General features: G+C 56.3%; 1 protein-coding gene across 1 annotated transcript; it reads left to right on the forward strand.

Moving 5' to 3' along the window:
• Positions 1–748: 748 nt before the first annotated feature.
• PIGO (phosphatidylinositol glycan anchor biosynthesis class O) lies at positions 749–21,279 on the forward strand. The gene is made up of 11 exons (XM_074952229.1): positions 749–801; positions 1,259–1,752; positions 6,658–6,801; positions 8,642–8,765; positions 9,855–10,014; positions 10,822–10,995; positions 14,538–16,107; positions 16,745–16,948; positions 17,257–17,459; positions 20,533–20,603; positions 21,143–21,279. The coding sequence occupies exons 2-11, from the start codon at positions 1,260–1,262 to the stop codon at positions 21,261–21,263; spliced, it is 3,264 nt and encodes a 1,087-aa protein (XP_074808330.1). The 5' UTR covers positions 749–801; position 1,259; the 3' UTR covers positions 21,264–21,279.
• Positions 21,280–24,069: the final 2,790 nt, after the last annotated feature.

Raw genomic sequence — 24,069 nt, forward strand, 5'->3', positions numbered from 1 at the left:
CTGCCCTCAGTAGCAGGGTGGCACAGAGGCCCTTCCCCTCACTGGGGCGGCCCACGGGAGTCGGCGAGGAGGAGGAAGGGCGGCAGGCTGGGGGCTCGTTCCTTAGACGCGGAAGATGCTCCAAAGCAGGCTGTCTGCGTGGAGGGGGGCAGGCACAGAGCCCTCCTGGCGTGGGGATGGACGGGGGGACCTGGGTAGCGGGGGACAGCTGGGTGGGGCCAGTGAGTGGCAGGGAGGGGGGGGGCAGGTGGCCCTGGCAGGGGTGGGGGGGGCAGATGCTGGCTGGGGGGGGGGGGCAGGTGGCCTGGCAGGTGTTGGGGAAGCTAGCTCCGGGGGGTGGGGGTGGTTGGGGGGGCAGGTGGCTCTGGTGGGGGGGGGAGGAGGCTGGCTGGAGTGGGGGGCCGATTGAGGGGGCAGGTGGCTCTGGGAGGGGGAGGAGGCTGGCTGGGGTGCGGGGGGCAGGTGGCTCGTGTTGGGGGGGACGGTTGGGGGGGGCAGGTGGCTCTGGTGGGGGGGAGGCGGAGTGGGGGGGGCAGGGCGGTGGCTGGGGGGGCCGGTGGGGATGGGGAGTAGGCTGGCGGGGGGGGTCGGTTGGGGGGGCAGGGGGCTCCGGTGGGGGGGAGGCGGAGTGGGGGGGCCGGTGGGGGTGGGGGGGCCGGCAGGGGGCAGCCGTGGGATCCCGTGGGCGGGGCTCAGGCCCGGCGGCTCCTCCTGCCACTGGGGGGCGCTGCCCGGCCCCGGTCCCCGCCCCCCCCGCGTGCCGCCGGCTCGGCGCTTCCGGGTCCGCTGCGCCGCCCGCAGGTACCGGGACCGGCCCGCGGGGCCGGGGGGGGCACGAGTCGGGTGACCAGACAGCAAAGGGGGGCGGTAACAGGAGCCCATACAAGGAAAAGACCCAAAATCGGGACACCTGGTCTCCCTACACACGAGGGACGGGGGTGGGGGGAGCCGTGCCGGGGGTGGGGAGTCGGGGTGGGGGCGGGGGGCACCATGTTGGCTCTGACCTTCTCCCCCCCTTGCAGGATGCAGATGTTGGGGGGAGCCGTGCCGGGGGTGGGGGGAGTCGGGGTGGGGGCGGGGGCGGGGGGCACCATGCTGGCTCTGACCTTCTCCCCCCCTTGCAGGATGCAGATGTTGGGGGGAGCCGTGCCGGGGGTGGGGAGTCGGGGTGGGGGTGTAACGGGGGGATGGGGGCGGGGGGCAGGGATGGGGGCCCCGGGGGCACCATGCTGGCTCTGACCTTCTCCCCCCCTTGCAGGATGCAGAGGTGGCCGGTGCTTCTCTTCCTGGCCTGGGCCTGTTTCCTCTTCTTCTCCGGCATCGGTCTCTTCACCAGCGGCTTCCTGCTCATGAGGATCGAGCTCACCAACCGCAGCTCCTGCTCGGACTCGCTGGCCGCCCCAGCCTGGGCCGGGCAGCAGGTCGCGCCCGGCACCTGCTGGATGCCCCAGCGCGTCCCCAAGGCCGTGCTGCTCATCATAGACGCCCTGACCTTCGAGTTCGCCCACTTCGACCCAGCTAAGGCGAGGCCCCGGCCCTACGAGAACAAGCTGGGCTTCCTGCACCAGCTGGCCGGCTCGCAGCCCCGCCATGCCCGGCTCTACCGCTTCCGAGCCGACCCGCCCACCACCACCATGCAGCGCATCAAGGGCATCACCACCGGCTCCCTGCCCACCTTCATCGACGTGGGCAGCAACTTCGCCTCCTACGCCATCGAGGAGGACAATCTGCTCGGCCAGCTGGTGCAGAACGGTGCGTGGGCCAGGCTCACCCTGGGGCTTGCTGGGCACGTGTGGCGGGAGGGGAGTGGGCCAGCCGGAGGAGGTAGCTGTGTGGGTCTGACCCACTGGTGGTAGTCTGTAAACCCGAGTCCCTGCCCACTCCACAGAGCATGGGAGGCTCTTACAGCTCCAGCCAGGGGCCCTTGGGGCTGTAGCTTGAGCTGGAGCTCTTCGTGCTTTTAGCTCTCGATGCACCCGGTCCGAGCGCCGCATGTTGGCCAACATGGTTGCGTAAGCCTGGCGTCTGCCCTGTACTGGGAGCAGAGAGAGGTTGGAAGCTGATCTCAGAGGGGTGCAGGTTTGGAGCCAGGGCAGTCAGCGTAGATTCTGAGACAGGTGGAGGTTTGCATCGGGACAAGGTGGTTGGGAGAGCATCCCAGCAGCCGGAGTGTCGTGGTGTGCTCCAAAACATATGGGAAAGAGTTAAAATGGCTGCCTCCACACGACCCCCACAGGGTTGCGGCCATCTTGACCCTCGGGTGGATCCGAGAGGGCGAGGAGGGTCTGAGGTGTTTTCATTCACATCTCCCTGTCGGTATGTGTACCTGGGTGGAGTACAACGGGAGGGAGGAGTCAGTGTCTGGACTGGGTGGTGGTGTGGTGCAGATGGCTGTCCTGCCCATCTCTGTGCCAGGATCGCATTAGGCCGCTATAGTGTTTTGCCTGGGCCTTCCCACATGTTGTGTAGAGAGAGAACTGTTGTTTCTACTGGATCTTGATTGTACTTGGTGCTGTAGGTGAAAAGACAGGCCCTTGCCCTGAGGGACTGACAGTCTAGATGTGACCTAACCCAGCATGGGATGGTGATACAGGTGTGGGAGAGAAGCGGAGGGGAGGGCCCAGAGAGTCAGGTCTGTGTTCTGTGCGCCTTGCGGTAGTATCTCAGTGCCTGGGCCTGCGATGAGCTAACGTTATTGTCACGGAGCCACAGGATTGTTGCTATGGCCCCAGCTTTGGAACGGTCTCTAGGAGGAACCATTCAGTGGGCCAGATCTCCTGGAGCTCTCACTCTTCCTGGCAAGCCACACGGCTTCACTGCCTCCTGAGTCTGGACCTCTGGGCCTGCAGCCCCCTGCTCCACTCTGTGAGCTCCGTTCAGCGAGTCCCACTGATGCAGACTCTGGGGGAGACTTGCCCATTCCTCAGGGATTAAGGCACCTCGCCCAGCATTGGCAGAGACCCTCACACAGTGCATCCAGGAGTCGGGTTTATTAGTCACCTGAACACAGCCTAGGAAGTCCTGAGGGTAGCCCAGAGGAATGTCAGTTAAAGCATTGTCCATTCTGGTCAACCCAGAGCCTAGCCAACCTGTAGAAAGCCCTTGGCTCAAGCTGTGTCTGACCCTCTGGCTGGCCTCCTTGGTCAAACTCCAGATGAGGGCCTCGACTCGGTCCAGCAGCCAGCCATTATCCCCAACCTCGCACCTTCCCAGTTCTTTGTTCTCCAGCTGGGGAAATGCTGCTCAGCCTCCCTAAGGAGAGACGGGGAAGTCCCTATCCCCCTGGGGCATTGGGTGCTAGATGCCAACGTCCTGGCGACTGGATTTGCCGTTATCTTCTCAGATTCTCTACAGATAGGAGACTAAGGCCCAGACCACTAGGCAACACCCACACCTGTGTCTCAGCCTCCCCTGAGAACAAACAGTCCCCTTCCACCCACTGGGTCACAGTGCCACGCATAGGGGAAACTGAGGTGCGCACAGGATTCATTAAAATGTTACAAAATATTTCTTCTCCGTCACACCTCAGAACGGCTTGTCGGCTCTGTCTGTATGGGAGTGAGTGTTCTAGGTGAGAGGACAAGAGAAAAAGGGGGAGAGGTGGTAGGTAAAAGAGACGTACACGACGTATTTCCTTCCAGCGTCCTCTGCATATTCCCACTCATGGGATGCTCCGTCCTATGCAGCCTGAATGGTAAAATTCTACGAGCAATAGCCCTTTGGAGTGTCCAAGCACCTCCCTTCCCCCTCTCCCCCCTCTCCCCCGCCCCCGGGAACTCCAGACCTTCTCGGGCAAGGGTTTAAAGGTGGCACTCCACTGCCTCAGTTCCTTCAGCTGCGGCCAGCTCGACAGTTACGAAGTTTCTGTGTGATCCCTTCGGATCCCTAGTAGACAGACAGTTTGTGTCAGTTGTTAACGTAAGTACGCAGAGTTACGTAGTTTATTTCGAGCTAGTTAGTTAAAGGATAACATGCCAGACCAGAAGGCTAAGAAGCCTGGATTCAAAAGACGTGTCTCGTGCCCGGCAGTATTCCCAGCATCAGATGCACATGCCTGATGGTTGGGGGAAGGGCATTCTCTCTCGAAATGTCTGACTTGTTCAGCATTGGCCACGAGGGCAAAGGAAGAGAGAAAACCGGCTCCAGGCAGTTTTATTGCGGGAAGCTCTGACGGTGGCGGCCGATTCTCCGAAACCGGCTCCACCTGTACCTCCAGCCGGTTCAGCAGGGAAGACGCGAGATTCAGCTACTATGTCAGGTGTCAGGCTCGGGATCCAAAAAAGGAGAAAAGGTCTGGATCTGTGACAGACGCAGTCCCGTTTCAGAGAGACTCAGTTGCGGTTCTGAGGAAATATTTGCAGCCTTCTTCAGTGTCAGCCTCACTACAAAGAGCCAGTCTGAGAGAGAGAAGGCCTTACAGGGACAGAATCTCGTGGTGGAGCCAGGCTCTGGTTCAGGCTGTCAGCGCAGAGTTAGGAACCATACCTCTGTGGATCTGACCATATCGGATCCAGGGAAGAGAACTCTGGTGGGGGGTTGCTAACTAGCACGGCACCGCAGAGTGTTACTCTTCAAGCCGCAGTTCATCGGGCAGCTCCGTCTGTGGCTCTGTTGGCAGTTGAGCCCGGTATTGCATCTCAGGACACACCAGGTGTGTTGTTCGAACCAACCAGGCTGACTGCTTCTCCGAGAGTCAGCAAAGAACAGGATCCAGACCACCTGTCCTTTCTCTTGACTGCAAGGGGAATGAGCCTTTAGCTGGGCTAGAAGAAAGCCTGTCATTCAAAGTACAAAGAATGTACTGTTAAATGCTCGAAAAAGTGTTACTGTCTTCAGTGGAAAAGGTTTTTTTATTGAGGATTTCCATGTGCAATGTGGATCCTTCACAACCCCAATTCATTATATATTAAGAGCATCATTTGTTTCTTAAGAAGACACCTCCTTTCATTATCTTCAGTTAAGGTTCATCTCTCATCCATGTCCGCATATCATGTACCTGTAGAGGGAAAATCCATTTTTACTAATGATACAATTAAGAAGTTTTTAAAGGCCTTAATAATTTGTAGCCTCCGGTACGAGCTCCTTTGCCCTTCTGGGATCTGAATGTAGTACACGCACAAACGGCAAGCCCTCCTTTTGAGCTCCGGGAAGCTGCTGGTTTTTATCTCTCTGTAAAGCCAGTGGTTTCGATAGCAGTCACTTCCGCCAGACACAGAAGTGGATTGCATGTGTTGATGGCTGAGTTACCAGTCACTGGGTTTCATAAGGATAAAGTCCTTCGCACGCATCTTAAGTTTTCTCCAGGAATCATCTCCGGTTTTCACATGAGTGAATTGATCATGTTGCCAGTTCTGTCCCCCAAACCCCATACTCGTGATGGGGAAGCTAATGCCAGACGTTAGATGCAAGGAGAGTGTTAGCTTTTTATTCAGACAGGACTAAACAATTTCAGCAGTCTTCAAGGCTGTTTATAGCTTATGGACCAAAAAACAAGGGAAAAGCTGTCTCTCTCTAGCTGGCTCAGGTATTTATGCAGCTTGTACACTGAAGGGATTATCCGTTCCTCATGGCATCAGAACTCATTCAACTAGATCAGAGGGAGCGTGCCTGGCTGCCTACAGACATCCCTCTGAGTGAGATTTGCAGAGCAGCACCCACTGTCACTAAACCTTCTTTAGATTTGGAATCTAGGTCAGATGCCACGTTTGGCAGGCAGGCCTGCACTCCTTGTTGGACTAGGACTCTGGGCCTCACCCTCCTGGGGCAGGGTGCTGCTTATTGATCTAGCCCGTGGGTGGGAATGGGACGCGGGAAGGAAGAAACGAAGGTTACTCCTCTGTAACCAAGGTTCTTGGAGATGGATTCTGCATGTTCACACAGCTCTCCCTCCTCACCGTTCCCCACTCCCTTGGGCTTCTGTGGGATGAAACGGAGGTAGGAGTTAAACCCTCGCCCTAGACAGTCCGGCATTCAGTGAGGGGGTAGGGGCAAGAGAGGTGCATGGACACTAGCTACTGCAGGTGGAATTTTACTGATCAGGCTGCACTGGTTGGCACATCCCGTGAGCGTGACTTGGCCGAGTCCACCTGGAAGAACCTCGGTGGCAGGTGAGTAACCGTCCTTGTTCAGTCATGTGAAACGGGGAGGCTGTTCCTGGTGCAGCCACTGCAGAGAAGACAGCTCTTACACTCGTAGCGGGGAACCTGTGTGAGGATGCAGTGATGCCGCTGCCGTGGGAGGGGGGCGGTGGAAGTCCGTGAGATGATCATGGTGTTGAAGGCATGGTGCTGCAGCTAGAGAATGGCAGCTGTAGCGTCTAACGCAAGAGTCTGGCCGTCAGGACTTGTTGGGTCTGTTTGATGCACTTCCATCTCTTTGGCCCACTGGCTCTGTGACCGGTAAGGGAGGCAGTAAGGGCTACTGGGCTTGGTGGATTTCCGATGGGAACGGGGCTGAGATCTCCCTAACTCACTTCGTACGGGCCTCTGAACAGCCAGCAGGTGATGCTAACTTTTGATCACTGAGCCCAGGGGGTGGGGGGAGTGGCGCTGGCGCTTTGTATCCCATTGCAGATCTGGCCAGACTCCTCAAGGAGCGTGGGTAAGGCTGGGACCCCCATCCTTGATCCCTGTGCTAACTCCCATCCTGCTTTCCCAGGGAGGAGAGTGGTCTTCATGGGGGATGACACCTGGGATGGGCTCTTCCCCCAGAAGTTCTTCCGCTCGTATTTCTTCCCTTCGTTTAACGTGAAGGATCTTCACACGGTGGATGATGGGATCCTGCAGCATCTCTATAAGACTGGTGAGCTACCACTGCCTGGGGGCTGGGACCGTGTCCTCTCTGCAACGCATTGTGCTGGGAGCCCAGCCGAGGTTGGGTGTTAGAACTGAAGGGTCACTGTTGCCCAGCAGAGAACTATTCTGCGTCCCAGCTGGGTCAGGAACACTGTGTCTGCACCTGATTGCAGCCGCAGCCCACGTAGCTTGCAATGCTCTCCCTGGATTCAGCAGCCCAGCTAGGCAGCTTTTCAGTCCCCAGGCTCTCTAAATGCCCCTCCTCCAATCCAGAGGGAGTTAAGCGTGCTGGGCCTTGCAATCCATAGCCTAGAACAGCCTGGTCTGCCCTGGGAATGCCACATGGGAGTGGGGGCACAGAGCAGGCCGTGAACATTGTACCTGGCATTTAACCTTGAAGGGACCTTATGAAGCTGGTGCCTTCCTGGCTGTCATTGAAACGCCTGGACAGGCACGTGATGTTCAGGAATGGCCTGGGCATGCTGGGAGGCAGTGCTTGCTCGAGAAGGTTTGTGTTACCCCTGGTTTTTGTGTGTGTTTAGCTGGACTTTGTCCAAGGCCCAGGACTGGGGGGAAGGTGCCTTTTACAGTCTGTTCATAGACCTAAAGAAATGATTGTGGAGATGGTTTGTCATTGAGAACACAAGAAATCTGCCTTGCAGGTAGGGGGAAGCCACCTTGTGGGAGAGTTTTTCTCTCTTAAATTAAAATGCATCTCTTCCTATCTACAGATCAGAGACGCAACAGTCTGCAGTGAAGTATGTGTCCGTAGAGTGTACAGGAGGAGACAGCCTAGGGGCTGCTCTTACTGCAGTAACATCCCCAGTGTCTAGGCCTTTTGTGAACACACAGGAGAATGTAATCCCTGCCCTGTAGAGCTAGCAATATAAAAGAAGCAGCAGGCAGAATGACACACATTCAAGATAAAACGTCAAAGCACCTATGGCTGAGGGCTGTAAGTTTGGGGAGCTGAGTTCTTCTTGGAGCTGCCTTCATCGTGGTGTGCCTTGGTTTCACAGCTGTACAATGGGGTGATAGTACCTACCTCGGTGGGCTTGTGAGGCTCTTCTGCACCACACAAGGATTTGAGGGTGGGGCTCTGCCAAGTGAGCAGTCCAGGTTTGGGTCTTCATACCACATCCTTCCTTCCTTCAGCTTAGAAAAGAGATGACTGTGTGTGGGGGAGGGCCTGGGGCGAGGGGTGGAATATGACAGTTGTCTGTAAAATGACTGGTGTGGAAAAAGTGAATCGGGATGTGTTATTTACCCCTTCACATAACACAAGAACCAGGGGTCACCCAATGAAATTAACAGGTTTAGCAGGTTTAAAACAAATATAAGGAATTCCTTCTTCTCACATCGCACAGTCAACTTGTGGAACTCCTTGCCAGGGGATGTTGTGAAGGGCTAAAATACAGCTGGGTTAAAAAAAGAACGAGAGAAGTTCCTGGAGGACAGGTCCATCACTGGCTATGAGCCAAGATGGTCAGGGATGCGACTCCATGTCTTGGGTGTCCCTAAACTTCTGACTGCCAGTTGCTGGGAGTGGATGACACGAATGGATCACTCAAAATTGCCCTGTTCTGTTCATTCCCTCTGCAGCACCTGGCACCAGCCACTGTCAGCAGACAGGATCCAGGGCTAGATGGACCATTGGTCTGACACAGCAGGGCCGTTATGTTCTCATACTTGTGGGGGTTCCCCGTGTTGTGGAAAGGGGAGAGTCAGGCTGATGGAAGGATAGAGCCAGGCTGATGGAAGGATGGCCCCAGGCTGGAGTCGCTGGCCGTCTGGCTAGCAGAAGGGGACAGCTCGTGGTCTAACGTGCCCTCTCCCCTGTTCTGCAGTGGATGGTGCCGAGTGGGACCTGCTGATCGCTCATTTCCTGGGTGTGGATCATTGTGGGCACAAGCATGGACCTGACCATCCAGAAATGGCCAAGAAGCTCACCCAGATGAACGAGATGCTCAGGTGACCAGTGCTCTGGGGTGTGGGCTTGCCAGTTCACTCACCTGTGGCTTTGAGAACACAGCAGTGAAATGGCAGCATTAAAACGAGACTGCCCCGCCGTGGGGCCCTGAGGCTGTGTCCCTCCCACCCGGAGAGAGGGTCACAGTCAGCCACATGCTCTGACGCTGGCAGGGACTGAACCGGGTCGTGGAGAGCAGGGGCTGCCCCCAGACTTTGCCCAGAGAGGCTCTGATGGAGCATTAGGTCCTAACTGAACTTGCAGAAAATATCGCCCTTTGGGGCCCAGCTGAGCCTGTTTCTGCCTCCCTAGAGTGGAGACAGTGACCCCTGGTGGTTGTGAGGCTCGAGGACAGTCTGAGGAGCACTTCCGGAGCCTTGGATAGAGTGCGCTAAGATTGTGCAAATGCTTGTGAGTCACGGAACAGCTGGAAGGGCTGGGGGTGAGTCACTAGAGCTCTGCCTGTGTGGGGTGTTCTAGCTGGAGCTGGCATGGCTGCTAGGCAGGGCTCTGAGCCGCGGGGCTGAGCCTACAGCCCCAAGGCAGGGCTCTGAGCCGCGGGGCTGAGCCTACAGCCCCAAGGCAGGGCTCTGAGCCGCGGGGCTGAGCCTACAGCCCCAAGGCAGGGCTCTGAGCCGTGGGGCTGAGCCTACAGCCCCTAGGCAGGCTAAATACTTCCCCAGAGTGTCCAGCCTCCTTCCAGGCATGTTGCAATGAGCCAGAGGTTTGTGACGGAGCCTGGGCTCCACAGAGGATCAGCTTTAAGCCTGTTTCTGTGCGGAATGGCCTCCCAGGACTGAATTGTCACTGCCGTTCACGTAGGATCTAGGCAGGAGTCTGCTCTCTCTGGGCTCTGAATAATATTTGCATTTCTAAGGAGCCCCATCAGCATAGCATCTGGGCTGCCACCCTGTGTTGTGGGGAAGCAGCCAGTTCCCAGCACAGGAGCAGGCTTGTTATGGTTTCGCAGAGGTGCCTGGTCCTGCTTTTTTGTGCTCAGAGCCCTGCCAGTGGTTCACCACCCCGGGGCTGCATCCAAGCATGGGTCAGTGCGGTGGGAGGTGACTGATGAGCCTTGTCTCTGTGGACAGGTCGCTGGTGGATCACCTGGGGAATGACACCCTGCTGCTGGTGGCCGGGGACCATGGAATGACGGAGACTGGGGACCACGGAGGAGACAGTGAGAAGGAGGTGAACGCGGCGCTCTTCGTGTACAGTAAAACGCCTCTCTTTGGAGCCCACCTTCCTGAGGTAACGGAGAGCGAGGCCAGCAGGGCCCTGGCTGGGGGCCTGAGTCCTGCTGGGCACGTACCTGGGATGGGGCCTGCAGGGGGAGTGAGCCCAGGGGTCCCAGGAGCAGGGAGACGTCTGGCCAGCAGCAAGGAAATATGACACGAGTCCTTCCCAGACCCAAAAGCCTGTCTGTCCTGCCCAGCCCAGGGCTTGAGCGGATTCCGGGGGCTTCTCCTCATCTGTCTGGGCCCCCAGACAGGGGCTCTCCCCTCCAGACGAAGGTGAGATGGGTGGGACTTTCCCATTCCATCCACCCGGGGCTGATGGGGCCTTCCAAGATTGTCTCCCCTACATGGATCCCCTCCCGGGTTCTTCGTCCCCTCTCTGCACCACCCGGCTGAGGGCAGAGAAGCCGAGCACGGCCAAATTAGCCTCCAGCCGTGCTAGGCCTGGGCCCTGCAGGAACAGCTAGGTCCTTCTCCACAGCAGGAATCCTCCCACCTTGGCAGGGTGCTGGGGAACGGTTGGGATGTGGCCACTGGGGTTTCTAGCTTCTTCACCCCCCTTGGAGCGGCGGATCCAGGGGTTGCCCTCTGGCTCCCAAGCAGGACCACCTTCACTGCCCCCCAGTCCAGCGCTGGGGGTATGCATGGCAGGCCTGATAGGATGTGGATGCAGATGGAGCCCCAAAGATGTGGGGTGGCAGGTGCAAAGTGCATCTGTGCCCTATGGCCCTCAGGTTGGCCTAACCCTGCCCAGAAGATCAGTGCGTGCTCATCTCTAGTCTATTGACCAGACGGGCTCCCTTTCCTTGTTCTCCTCCAGGAGCCGGAAACCATCCCACAGGTGAACCTGGTGCCCACGTTGGCCCTGCTGCTGGGCGTGCCCATTCCCTACAGTAACATCGGGGAGGTGATGGCTGAGCTCTTCTCGGGGGATGGCGGCGCTGCTTCGGCAGCACTCAGTCAGCTCTCGGCGTATCGCGTCAACGCCAGACAGGTAGGGGCAATCGGCGCTGACCAGACCTGGCTTCTCCCCATTCCACAGAGAGGCCCAGGATCACAGAGGCAGTGCCAGGACTGGTCCCTAGGAGGCCTGGCTCCCAGTCCTCTTGTGACCCCCTAGCCACACCTCTCGCTCTCCTCGAGAAGGTGGCCTTTTATAATCCTCCGCAGCCAGCTGGAGGGAATCTGCCAGAGCTGTTCTTCCTTATTTGGGGTTAGAAATTGTTTGCTAATACAGGAGCGTTGCTAGGCCTGACCCAGCGACTCCCTCCCCCATTCCCCTGGTCTCACGGCATGCCCCCCTCCTGTTCACAGTCACATACAATCACCTGCTCCCCTCGGGGAAGCATTGCTGTACTTTCGGCCTGTCCTACTGCCATGTGACGGGGCAGCACAGTGTCAGCAGCCAGACTCTGGGACCTGCTGGCAGCATCACGTGGAATGACACAAATTATAGAAAACTTCAGCGAGCCTCGGTCCTAAAAGAGCAGACTGAGGAGATCGCTGCTGTTAATTATTAATAGGGCTGTCGATTAATTGCAGGTTTAATTGCACTGTGAAACAATACAATACCAATTGAAATATATTACATATTTTGGATGTTTTTCTACATTTTCAAATATATTGATTTCAAAGACAACACAGAATACAAAGTGTACACTGCTCGCTTTATATTATTATTTTGATTACAAATATTTGCACTGTAAAAAGACAAAAGAAACAGTATTTTTCAGTTCACCTCATACAACTACTGTAGTGCAATCTCTTTATCATGAAAGTTGAACTTACAAATGTAGAATTATGTACAAAAACCCCCTGCCTTCAAAAACAAAACAATGTAAGACTTTAGAGTCTACAAGTCCAATCAGTCCTACTTCTTGTTCAGCCAATCGCTAAGAGAAACAAGTTTGTTTACATTTATGGGCGATAATGCTGCCCTCTTCTTATTTACAATGTCACCTGAAAGTGAGAACAGGTGTTTGCGTGGCACTTCTGAAGCTGGCATTGCAAGGTATTTACATGCCAGATCTGCTAAACATTCGTGTGCCCCTTCTTGCTTTGGCCACCATTCCAGAGGACATGCTTCCCTGCTGATGACGCTTGTTAAAAAAAAAAAAAAAAAGTGTTAATTAAATTTGTGACTGAACTTCTAGGGAGAGAATTGTATGCCCCCTGCTCTGTTTTACCCACATTCTGCCATATATTTCGTGTCTTGGCAGTTTTGGATGATGACCCAGCACATGTTCGATTTAAGACCACTTTCCCTGCAGGTTTGACAAAACACAAAGAAGGTACCAATGTGAGATTTCTAAAGATAGCTACAGCACTTGACCCAAGGTTTAAGAATCTGAAGTGCCTTCCAAAATCTGAGAGGGATGAGATGTGTAATATACTTTCAGAAGTCTTAAAAGAGCAACACTCTGATGCAGAAACTACAGAACCCGAACCACCAAAAAAGAAAATCAACCTTCTGCTGCTGGCACCTGACTCAGATGATGAAAATGAACCTGCGTCGGTCCGCACTGCTTTGGATTGTTATGGAGCAGAAACCGTCATAGGCATAGATTCACATCCTCTGGAAGGGTGGTTGAAGCACGAAGGGACATATGAATCTTTACTGCATCTGGCACGTAAACATCTTGCAATGCTGGCTACAGCAGTGCCATGCGAGCGCCTCTTCTCACTTTCAGGTGACATTCTAAACACGAAGCAGGCAGCATTATCTCCCATGACTGTAAACAAACTTGTTTGAGTGATTGGCGGAACAAGAAGTAGGACTGATGGGACTTGTAGGCTCTAAAGTTTTACATTGTTTTGTTTTTGAATGCAGGGGTTTTTTGTACATAATTCTACATTTGTAAGTTCAACTTTCATGATAAAGAGATTGCACTAGAGTGCTTGTATGAGGTGAATTGAAAAATACTATTTCTTTTGTTTTTTACAGTGCAAATATTTGTAATACAAAACAAATCTAAATTGAGTACTGTACACTTTGTATTCTGTGTTGTGATTGAAATCAATATATTTGAAAATGTAGAAAACATCCAAAATATTTAAATGGTATTCTAGTATTGTTTAACAGCCCGATTAATCGCGATTAATTTTTTTAATTGTTTGACAGCCCTAATTGTTGTTAAAGCTTGGAATAACGGGGGACTTCCAGAAGACTGGAAGAGTGCTCCTGTTGTGCCAATATCCAAAAAAGGCAAAAGAGACGACTCAGGGAACAAAGAGCCAGTTAGCCTGATGCCAGTCTTATGCCAATAATGGAACAACCGATATCGGATTCCAATGACAGATTTACAGCAGGGATTTTTCAACCTTTTTTCATTTGCAGACCTCTAAAAAATTACAAATGGAGGTGCGGACCCCTTTGGAAATCGTAGACATAGTCCCTGAACCCCTGGTTGAAAACCACTGATTTAAAGGATCAGAATATAGTAAACATTAGTCAGTATGGTTTTATGGAAAATCAGTCTTGTCAAACAAACCTGACGTCATCGTCTGATGAGATTACAAGTTTGGTTGATAAAGGTAACTGCACAGGTGTCATAGGCTGAGACTTTTGGAAGGTTTTTGACTTCAAACCCATATGATCTGATTTTTAAAAAAACGCTAGCGTGGAACAATATCAATAAAGCCCACGTTAAATGGAGTAAGAACCAGCTAACTGACAGATCTCAAAAATTAGTTGTCAGTGGGGAATTATCCTTGAATGTCGGGTGTTTCTAGTGCGGTTTCGCAGGGATCAGTTCTAGGCCCAGTGCTTTTCAACGTCTTCGTCAATGATCAGGAAGTAAATATAAAATTCCTGCTGATAAAACTTGTGGGTGACACACAGATTGGCAGAGAGGAAAGTAATGCGGCCAGACCAAGTACACGGAGCGATCTGGAGAACTGGGTGTACAGGGTCCATTCAAACAAAATGCATTTTCCTACAGCTGAATGCAAAGTTATACACTGAAATGAAAAGTGAGAGGTGAGTTCATTACAGTGCATCAGTACCTGCATGGGGGACAATCCCAGGTACTAAAGGGCTCTGAAATCTAGCGGGGGAAGGCAGAGCGAGAACCAGTGGCTGAAAGGCGAAGCCAGACAAATTCAGATTCAAAATGAGGCACAGATGTTGAGCAGGGAGGCTGATTAATAGTTGGACCACACTGTCAAGTGGAGGGGTGGACTCTCCATCCCTTGGTGTCTTCGAACCAGACTGCAGGCCTACCTGGAAGATGCTTTAGTCAAACACAAGTCACTGGGCTCACTTCTGGGGTAATGGTGAAATTCTCTGGCCTGTGTTACACGGAGATGGTCCAGTGGTCCCGTCTCTCCACAGACTCTCTGAATCTCTGACTGTGGCTTATGCAGCCCCTGTGTGTGCTGGCCGCAGCCGGCGCTGGCCTGGGCAGAAGAGGGCAGGGCTGCTGCGGGTGGGTTTCCCTTGGCAGGTGTTTGGGGACGCTCTGGACCAGCCTATGTCTGAGGGACGGGGGAGGCGGCAGTGAGCATCTCCATTGTGACCCTGGCTTTTCTCTGCAGGTGGACCGTTTCCTGCACTCCTACTCGCTGGCTGCCCAGGACCTGCCGGCCGAGCGGCTCCGGCACCTGCGGGAGCTTTTCTCTGCCGCGCTGGAGGAGCACGACCGGCTGCTGGCCCAAGTGCGGGAGGGGCTGCCTGCATCCCCCGAGCTGGAGGACAGGCTGGGGCGACTGGTTGGCCGCTTCCAGCGTTACCTGCGGGGGGCCCGGGCCGTGTGCATGGAGTCCTGGGCCCGCTTCCACCCGCTGCGCATGGTGGCTGGCTGCGCGCTCATCGCCGCCTCCTGCCTGCTCTGCTGTGTCGCCTCGGAGCTGGCGGCGGCCCTGGACTTCTCCTACCGAAGCCACCTCCTGTACCCGCTTCTCTGGGGCCTGGCGGTGGCGGCTCTGCTGGGGCTGGGCCACCTGCTCACCAAGGAGGGGCTGGACCTCATTCTGGTGTTGTCGTGGTCGGCTGCTGCCTCCCAGCTGGCCTTCTTCTGGCACTGGTGGGGCCGCCGGCCCCGTCGAGCCCATTTGGCTGGTGTCCAGCCGCCTGTGGCCAGCGCGGGCCTGTGGCAGAGATTGCGAGCGTGGCAGGGGCTGGTCCTCCCCATGGGCATCCTCTTCATCCGCTGCTGCGCCATGTTCTCGGACAGCTTCGTGGTGGCCGAGGCCCGGGTGGCCCCGTTCCTGCTCGCGTCCCTGGCCATCCTGCTAGTGGGGAAGCTGCACTGGCACGGCCGGCTGACTGCTCCGGAAGCCCCCAAGCAGCCTCCGGGCTTTGCCTTTTACCAGAAGGAGAGCTGGCAGCTTCTGTGCCTCCTGGCTGTGCTCCTGGCCTGCCTGCGCCTCTCAGGCCTTTTCCACCAGTGCCGCGAGGAGATCCCGCACTGCCAGCCCTCGCCCTTCCTGGCCCCGCTCTCCAGCCTGCAGAGCACTCAGGCCAAGAACCTCTTCTACCTCCTGTGTGTGGCCGCGCTGGCCGGGCTGGTGTACGCTGTGCGGCGCTGGCTGCGGCACTACGGGAACCTGAACAGCTCCAGCCCCCTGGTGCTCTTCGTGCGCTGGGCCTTCCCGCTGGTGGCCGTCTGGATCGCTTGCTACTGGGCCGTCACCTCGGGGGCGGAGGACACGCTGGGCAAGCTGCAGGAGCTGGTGCAGGTGGCGCTGGTGGGCTTCCCACGGGCCGTCTACGGCCTGGCTTCCCTGGGGCTCCTGCTGGTGCTGTGGACGCCCGTGACGGTGTTCGTGAAGGACAGCCGGGAGCCAGTGGGGCCCATTGTGACCCCTTATCAGGGGGCCCCCAGCTCCCAAGCTGACCTCCAGCACGTCATCCCTCAGATCTACAGGAGGATGCAGCAGTCTCTGAAGAGCCAGCTAGACAGGGGTCACCGGAGGGCCACGGTGGCAGCCTACGGGCTGGGGAGCGTGTACTCAGCCGCCCTGGTCATAGTTCTTACCCTGGTGGGCTTCCTCCTGCTGCTCCTGCACAGTGAGAGGATGAGCCTCTCCTTCCTGCTCCTCTTCCTGGAGGCCTTTGTGCTGCTGCGGATCCATGTCTGTGTCGTGAGCCTCGCCGGGGACGCCGGTGAGCGGGGGGCAGCTGGGGCAGGTTCTCTCTTGGTTGGGGGGTCCCAGACTCTCCCATGTGCTGGTCCCAGGTCCCACTGCCCATCCTGGAGCCTGGGATGCACCGAGCCCTGTCTCGTGGCTGTGAGAGCCGCCGCAGGCCCAGGCAGCATGGGGGCTGGGCTCCGGGGGACCCCGCTCTGAGGTGCTGGTGACTGGGAGCCTGTGTTGTCTGCAGCTCTGGCTGAGTGCAGGGTTTGAGCAAGGGGGGAGGGAGAGAAGGCCCAAGGCTGGGGGTACGGCCCCTTGTGGTGTGATGGGGTCCCTTCTGTTGGGGGGGGGAGTTCTGCTCACTCTCCACACCTGGACTAACTGCCCAGTGGGAGGGAGTTGAAGGGCTGCCTGGGGGGTGAAGGCCGCACTGTTCCCCACACCCTTCTGGCGAGAAGATCCCCAGCCTGGTGCTTTGCCCAGAAGGGCACCTACCATCCTTAACCTGGGTGAAGAGGGCCAAGGTTCCCAGTGCTGGAGCCTGATTCATCCCTCCCCTTCTCGGGTGAGGGCAGGGAAAGGGCTAACGCCGGCCTTGTCTGAGTTGTGGGTCAGGCCGTCTCCAGAGGCCTGCCCCGTGATGCGGGTCTCTCTGTCCCTCTCAGAGCCCTTCATGGTCCCCTGGTATGCGGTCACCGCCTGGGTCTTTGCTGCTACCCAGTTCTTCTATTCCACGGGCCACCAGCCCATCTTCCCAGCCATCCACTGGAACGCAGCCTTCGTGGGCTTCCAGCAGGGCCACACCACCCACCTGCTGCCCGCTGTCCTGGTGGGGGCCAACACGTTCGCCTCCCACATCCTCTTTGCAGGTAAGTGAATTTCCTCTTGGGCCCGGCTGCTTTCACAGGCCTCCTGGCTCGCTGCTGAGGGAGCCAGCCCCGTGGGAGCAGCCAGCTCCATGTGGTTCTCCAGCAGGTGGTCTGCAGACCCGCTAGTGAGCCACAGCCGAAATGCTCTCATGTGACTGATGAGCAGATTGAAGCTGGCATCCGAGGGGTTAACAGTCCCTGCTGGGCCCTGTGCAGGAGAGCAGTCCCCACCCCCCTGTAGCTGTGTGTGTCGCCCCAGTGGGCTCCGGGACGCCTGGTAACTTCCTGTGCTTTTGTCCTTGAGGTAGTTGGCTGCCCTCTGCTCCTGCTCTGGCCCTTCGTCTGTGAGGCGCCCAACTCCCAGAGGAGGAAGCTGAAGAAGGAACTGCGGGAGGAGCTTCAGGAGGAGGAGGAGCCCATGATGGAGATGAGGCTGCGGGAGTCTCCGGAGAGGTTCTCGGCTGCTCTGCTGCAGCTGGGGCTCAAGTACCTCTTTGTGCTTGGCGTGCAGGTAGGGCACGTGACAGTGTGGACACCGAAGGGTTAATAACGAGCCCTGCACTGTGGGGTGGGAATGGGACTCTTCCCTGAGCTCGGGGAGCGCAGGGCCCCCAACAAGGAGACCTCAGCCGGGGCAATGAGCGACAGCGGGTGGAGGCGGAATGGCAGCTGCGCTAGCCTGTGTTCGCTGCGGTGCCGCTGGTTCCTGGCCGTGCACGGGTCTCTGCGCTGGGGGCGTGCGAGCTGCCGCACACACCCACCTGCCCGTCTCAGCCACGCCCCTTGGCTCCTGCTGATCAAAGCGTGATTCTGTCCTGAAGTCTGGGGTTGCTGCAGCACCTGGCCCGTGCCGTGGAATCCCTGGGAGATGGACGCGCGTCACTCGGCAGCCAGCGTGCTGAGCTCTCCTGGAAATCTGGCTGCGGATGCGCTTGGCTTCCAAGTAAAAAACGGGGTTTTTCTCCCTGCCAGCATGAGTCACGGGCTCTTTCCTGCTCCCGCGTGGCCCGTAGCGAAAGGTTCTGCGGGGCAGGGTTCGCCCTTGATACCACCTGTGCAGCCCTGCCCTCTGCAGTCGGTGCTGATGACACTGACACACAGGAAGGAAGGGACTCGAGCTCCCGCTCCCAGAGCTGGGCTAGCTCTGCAGGGCTCACTGGAGGGAAAAGCAGTAAAGACATTTCTGTCCCTACAGATGGCAGCTCGGACTCGGATGCACATGGGGTGGATTTGCTGGGTGAGGGGGGGCCATACTGACAGGCACTTTGAGGGACTGTTATGTTAATAGACGTTGGGACGCTGAGTCCAGGTTGCCCTCAGTCCTCTCCTGTCTGGTACCTGGGACTCATGCCGATCTCAGCGAGTGAGAGCGCTGCAATAGGTGGGTCCAGTGGGATGAGTTCAGGGTGGATTGTCAGCCAGACCCCCTGGCTTAGCTTGGGCCCATCCAGTCTCACCCTTTCCGAGTAATGAGTCGTAGATGGGGCAAGTTCCCCGAGTCAGCCCGAGTATTTCCTTGTGGCGGCTGGGTTCCTTGGAGCTAAAGAGCACAAAATGGGTTTCCCTCTAGTCCCCTCGGACCAACTCCGATGGTGCATTGGCCTTCTGCTGGGGTTAAGTGTTGGCTGCATCTTCACTGGAACGTGACACTGGTCTGTGCTACATCTCTGTCCCTCCGGGCTGTGAGTCCAGGGGTGCCCCCGTAACAGCTCTGCCAGGTGGGGTGGGGGGGGATTTGGGTGCAGGGTGGTGGTAGCTGCTGCTGCTTTTAGCCGTAGACCCATCTCTGTGGGGTCAGCTCTTTGAGCCCGTCTCTGTTCCAGTGTCCTGAAGCCATGTCTCGGTAACTCCTCAGCTAGGGAAATCCTTTTCTGTGATACCCCCAAGGATGTTTTGGGTCTTGCAGCCTTTCTCTTACCCTCCACTCCCAAGTTTAACACCCTGTTTCCTGTATATTCTTCTGATCTGCTTTTCGCATGTCCAAACCATCTACGCCTGGACTCTCTCAGCTTTTCTGACATTGGTCCCACCTTCCCACTTCCCTGAATGAGTTCGTTCCGAACGCCGGCCATTCTTGTCGCTCCAAGCAGCCATCTTAATGTTCTCATTTCCACTGTGGTCAAGATCTGCTCCTGTCTCTGCCTCATTGCCCAGCACTTGGAGCTGTGCAGAAATGAATTGTACGTAATTACCATCTGATAACTCTTACTTGTCAGTCTGACCAGCATTCTCCTATCACAGATCACTCCGCTTGCTTCGCTCCTTTAGTCCGCGCCTTTCCTGTTCTGCATATAATTTCCTTGTTGAGTTCACCATTTTCCTGGATTGTCAAACTAGCGACTTGACCTTCCTCATCTGCTAAAAGCAGGCACCAGGGTGCCATGCTGCATGTTTTGTGTAAGTGCCTCAAGCACCAGCGTGAACAAGAAGGGGCTTAGTGCCGAGTCTGGGTGTGCTCTGACTCTTACTAGACATGGCTCAGTTTCTCTGCCTGGTCTTCTCGCAGTGGTAACAGCACTCGCATACGTCCCAGACGAGTCTGATACGTCTTCGGTCTTTCGTTCTCCTCCACCCCCACACGACTTCTCTCGGAACGTGGTCGTAAGCCTTCCCACGATCCATGAACTCTATGTGCAGGGCTTTCCTCTTTCCTCTGCGCTTTTGCGCAAGCGCTCTTAATGCAAAGATAGCATCCGTTGTTAACTAGCCAGGCACAAACCCAAACTCTCTGTCACTGATGGTAGCTTCTTAAAAATGTGTTTTCTAAGTGCCCGCCCTGCAAATTCCCCCTGGATTGGAGGGGTCCAGCTGGGCTCTCTCCATCTCTTGCATCATCCCCAGCTATAAAGATTTTGCAGGCAGGTTCCAGTGGAGTTGCCCACGGATAATGAGGACACAGTTTGGCCCTGCATATACCTGGGACCTAGCTAACAGTTCTATTGGTGTGTGAGCTGACGTGGACTCCAGCTCCCTGTTCTGTAGCGTGGCTGGCCCCGCAGAGCTGGCAGGAGTGAACACTTATCCCTGGAGTGAGCAGGTGTGACTGACACCCCCCAGGTGAAGGGGCTGTATGTTGGGAAGTGGCTGCCTGTACCTCGTCCCTTTGCTGATGGTACCTGCCCTGTAAAGACAAGGTTACATCTGATGATGGTTGAGTGCAGCCTGTGGTATCCTGGAAAGTTGTAGAGGTCCTTCTGTGAGACTCCTTCCGTGCTTGGTTATAGTTCTTCTCTTTGTGTATGGCTTATCATCCTACCCACCCCTCACAGCCGGGGGGCTTGGTGTCTGCCCCCAGGGGATACTGGTCTGGCTCTCCCGTCTCCTGCATTGAAATCCGTGCATTGTAGACACACCACATGTCCCCAGCGGCTGCAGCCCCTTCAAAGGTGTGTGCACACAGTGTGTGCCCCGTAAGCCGGGAGAAGAGGGAAGAGTCCCTTTTGGGGTGTTAATTAACTTGCTTTCCCATGATGCTTGCTGCACCTGGCCCAGTGACCGGCCTGGCTTAATACCCTTTGCCATGGGCTGGGTGCAGTCTCTAAGGGTGATGTGTGACTCTGCCTTCTCCCTGTTCTTCCCCACAGCTCCTGGCCTGCGTCTGGGCAGCCATGATCCTCAGGCGGCATCTCATGGTCTGGAAGGTGTTTGCCCCAAAGTAAGTCCCAGGAGCTCCCCTCTGTCCTTGGGTCTGCTTCTTGTTCCTGGCAGCTTGACTAATAGCCATAGATTCCAAGGCCAGAAGGGTACACTGTGATCATGTGGCCTAGAAGGGGGTGCTGCAGGTCAGGATTTGGGGGCATTGAAGGGCTGTGGAGTTAGCGAAGATCATGCAGCGAGATAAAGGGCGATTAATCACTGGAGCAGATCGGCAGGGCAGTGGGGATCCTCCCTCGCTTGGAGCCTGTAAGTCCAGGCTGAATGTTGTTCTGAAAGACGCACGCTGTTGGGCTGGAGTCAGGACCTGGTGGGATACCCTGGCCCGTGCTAGGCAGGAAGCCCGAGATCTGGCTTTGGGATCTGTAACCCCTCAGCCCCTCGCCATCAGAAGAGTCAGATTCAAAATACAAACATAGATTTGCAAGAGCAATCTATGCCAGTGGCATGGGGCGGGGGGGTGACGCTTGCAGGGGAGGACTGCGGTCCCTGGCAGGGACGTTGGCCACACTGCATGCACTGTGTCTATCCTGCCTGCAGGTTCCTCTTTGAGGCTCTGGGCTTCATGGTGAGCAGCATCTGCCTCCTGCTGGGGATCTTCCTGGTGATGCGTGTAGACTGCACGGTCAGCGCCTGGTTCGAGCAGCTCCAGCCCAGGTAGCATCTGAGCAGCCGAGCTGCAGGGAAGCCGACGCGGAGCATCGTCCCCTGAGGTGACAGCTGCGTCCCTGCCTCGTGAGGCCAGGCGGGACCCGGGAGCCGCCACCATGGACAGTAGCTGGGGATTATCCCCGTCTCCCTGCTGAGCGCTACAGGGCAGGGCCGGCTGGCCTCTGGCCTCACTCACTGTGTCATTGAACTCTGAGCTGAACTTCATTGCCTCCCGCCGGGTGGGTTTGGAGCCCAGGCTAGGCACGCTGGGCAGCAGCGAAGCGTCTGTTGGGGGAGGGGACGAAAGCACAAAGCCTCAAGTGCCCTCCTGTAGCTGGATGAGGGAGGGGGTCTTACTGCCGTTTCCTTGACAGCTCTTCTCACTGGGCAGAACGCACCGCAGGCCACTGCAGGGCTGTGTGCAGCCTTGGTGTTTGCTACCTCACCTGGGGCAGAGACGGGGCCTCATCTATTGAGGAGCTCCTGGGGTGTGTGTGGGCACCAGGGGAGTGACCTCCCTGTTCTCTGTCTGCCCGTGCATCTGCCTCCTCCCGGGCCCTGGCTCCCAAAGAGGGGAGTCTGGGCAGCGCACATCCCTGGGCTTGGGCAGCAGCAGCTTCTCAGAGGAGGAACTGTCTGCTGCTGTGTGATGGGGATACCCCCTGCCTCACTGATCCTGGTCTTCCTCAGGGCTGCGCATGTGAGTGCCGCACCCTGTAGTGTGTGTGCGTGACTGTGTGAGAAAGTGTGTGTGTGTGTGAGACAGAGAGAGAGACTGGCCAGAGAAGCCTGCACAGCATGGTGCTTTCAGATGGTACCTGGGGCTGGGTTAGCAACAGTCTGTAGAAAGACCGTTTGAAACTGCTGGGGAAGGAGACAGCAAGGAGGGAGGGAGCTGTACCCAGGAATAAAATCCTCTCTGAGCCAGGGCTTCAGCCTTTTCTGGTATCCAAACAGAGACCTCAGCTGTAGCAGCCAGGGCCCCCCCGTCTCCTGTTCTGATGCATGCCCTTGAATCTGCTCTGGAGCTCTGGCTGCTCCCAACCCCAACCTTGTGATTGAGTGACCCAAGCAGCGTGGCTGGTTAGTGAGCACAGCTGAACGACAGCCAGGTAGTGACAGGGCCTAGTAACGAGGCTCCTTGTTAAAGGAGGAAGGGAGAGCCAAGAACTGCAGGCCTAGCCACTGGCATGTGCTCATCGGTGGCCAGAGACCAGTGCTCCAAAGCTTTTGGGAGCAGATAACACCCCTGCAGGACTGACAGCTTAGCCCCTCAGACACGCTGAGGCACCACCTGGAGTCGAGGCTGGGCCACATCTCAGAAGCTTGGCAGGGAGGGGCCTGGCCATGTGTCTGGAAGATCTGTAAGAAAACCCCAAGTGCTGCAGGTGATGGTGGTCATGATTCAGAGCATGGTGCTTTTCGCAGTACTGACCTGGGTGCTCCAGCCTTGGGTGATGTCTCAAAGGAGCTGTCCCAACCTCACTGCTCCTATTTATGATCATGAGATTGTATCCCTTCTCTGCAGGGGTTGGGGGGTTAACCATGGAGCTGGCTAAATTCCAGTGGGGACGGTCCCATTCTGTCTCCCTAAATTCCCCCTGCAGTTAGGGTGTTCTTCACTTCCTGCCCTAAGCCATTGTGCCATTACTTGGTGCTATTAAACCCTGCTGTCCACCTCTGGGTGGGTGAAGTGATCTGTACTATGTGAATGCAGCTCTCGAGGGCAAAAGGAGCTAAGAAAGGTTTGCAGGGGGTCATTGATTTGGTTGCTTTTCGCTCCCCGTCTCTTTCTGGTTTTGAACTAGTTGGGAAGAGCTGTACATGTCTGACTTCAATTCACTGTGCTGTGTGGCTAAGGTAGTTCTGGACCCTTCCTAGCCTCCTGCCTCTGGGTCCTTTTGCGGCCTCCAAAGTTATCCTGGCTGGCTGAACTGCTACTGTTAGCCCCAAAGCACCCAGCTGGTCTGAAGGGGGCGTGTCTTGTGGGTGGGTTGGGTTCATCACTGTAATTCTGTGGGCCCTGTGTTTGCCCTCCCTTGGATAGTAGCTGAGCAGATTGGTTAGCTAAGGTCACCTGTTATATAATGGTTCTCTGCTGTAGCTGCTAGTGCAGACCCTACTGAGTCCTGCTGGCCAGTTGGCAGGGATTGCCCCATGGGCATGTGACGTGCAGGTGGCATTAGAATGCCAGGCAACTCGCATTGCTGAAGCCAGGGAGTGACCCCCACCGTATCACCTGCGTTGACATGATGCCCAGCCAAGCAGCCTAGTCAGCAGCCGCCAGTCTGAACAGCCTTGCGGTACAGTACAAATCTCTGTGGTCTTTAAAGCTGTATTACTGTCCCAAAACATCCCTGTCACGACCCAGGATTCTGGGCTTTGCTTTCCCCTGCTCCCAAATGTCAGCCAACCTCCCTTTCTTCAGGAGCTTTCACTGTACTGCTCAGCACTTCGGTGCGTGTCCCTGGAGAGCTCTGCGCGCTTAGCAGCTAACAGCCTTCCCCTTCCGCCCAGTCAGCTCCGGATTATCCCCGTTTCGTAGATGAGGAACCTGAGGCACTTGTGGCTGTGGTATGGCCATGGTCACACAATGAGTCTGTGGGCGAGCAGGAACGCAGCCCAGGAGTCCTAGCTTCCTGAAAAGCACAAAACACTGCCCCTTCTCACTATTTAACTCCCGCTGTGTCCCCTTCCAGCGAGGGGTGGGTCGGAAACTAATTTTGAATCTTTTATCTTTAAAATGTTTAAATCCCATTGTTCTTGTAGCGACAGGGTCGTCTCGTGAATCTGGGCACAGGCCTGGGAGCTGGGAC

This window comes from Natator depressus, chromosome 5, assembly GCF_965152275.1.
Source record: "Natator depressus isolate rNatDep1 chromosome 5, rNatDep2.hap1, whole genome shotgun sequence".
NCBI lineage: Eukaryota > Metazoa > Chordata > Testudines > Cheloniidae > Natator > Natator depressus.

What these genes read in the sequence shown, in the direction of transcription:
- PIGO (XM_074952229.1), top strand. Translation starts at nt 1,260, where the DNA reads ATGCAGAGGTGGCCGGTGCTTCTCTTCCTGGCCTGGGCCTGTTTCCTC. An exon ending in TTGGAGCCCACCTTCCTGAG is followed by an intron (nt 10,015 to 10,821) that starts GTAACGGAGAGC and finishes GTTCTCCTCCAG; the next exon opens with GAGCCGGAAACCATCCCACA. An exon ending in GAGCCTCGCCGGGGACGCCG is followed by an intron (nt 16,108 to 16,744) that starts GTGAGCGGGGGG and finishes TGTCCCTCTCAG; the next exon opens with AGCCCTTCATGGTCCCCTGG.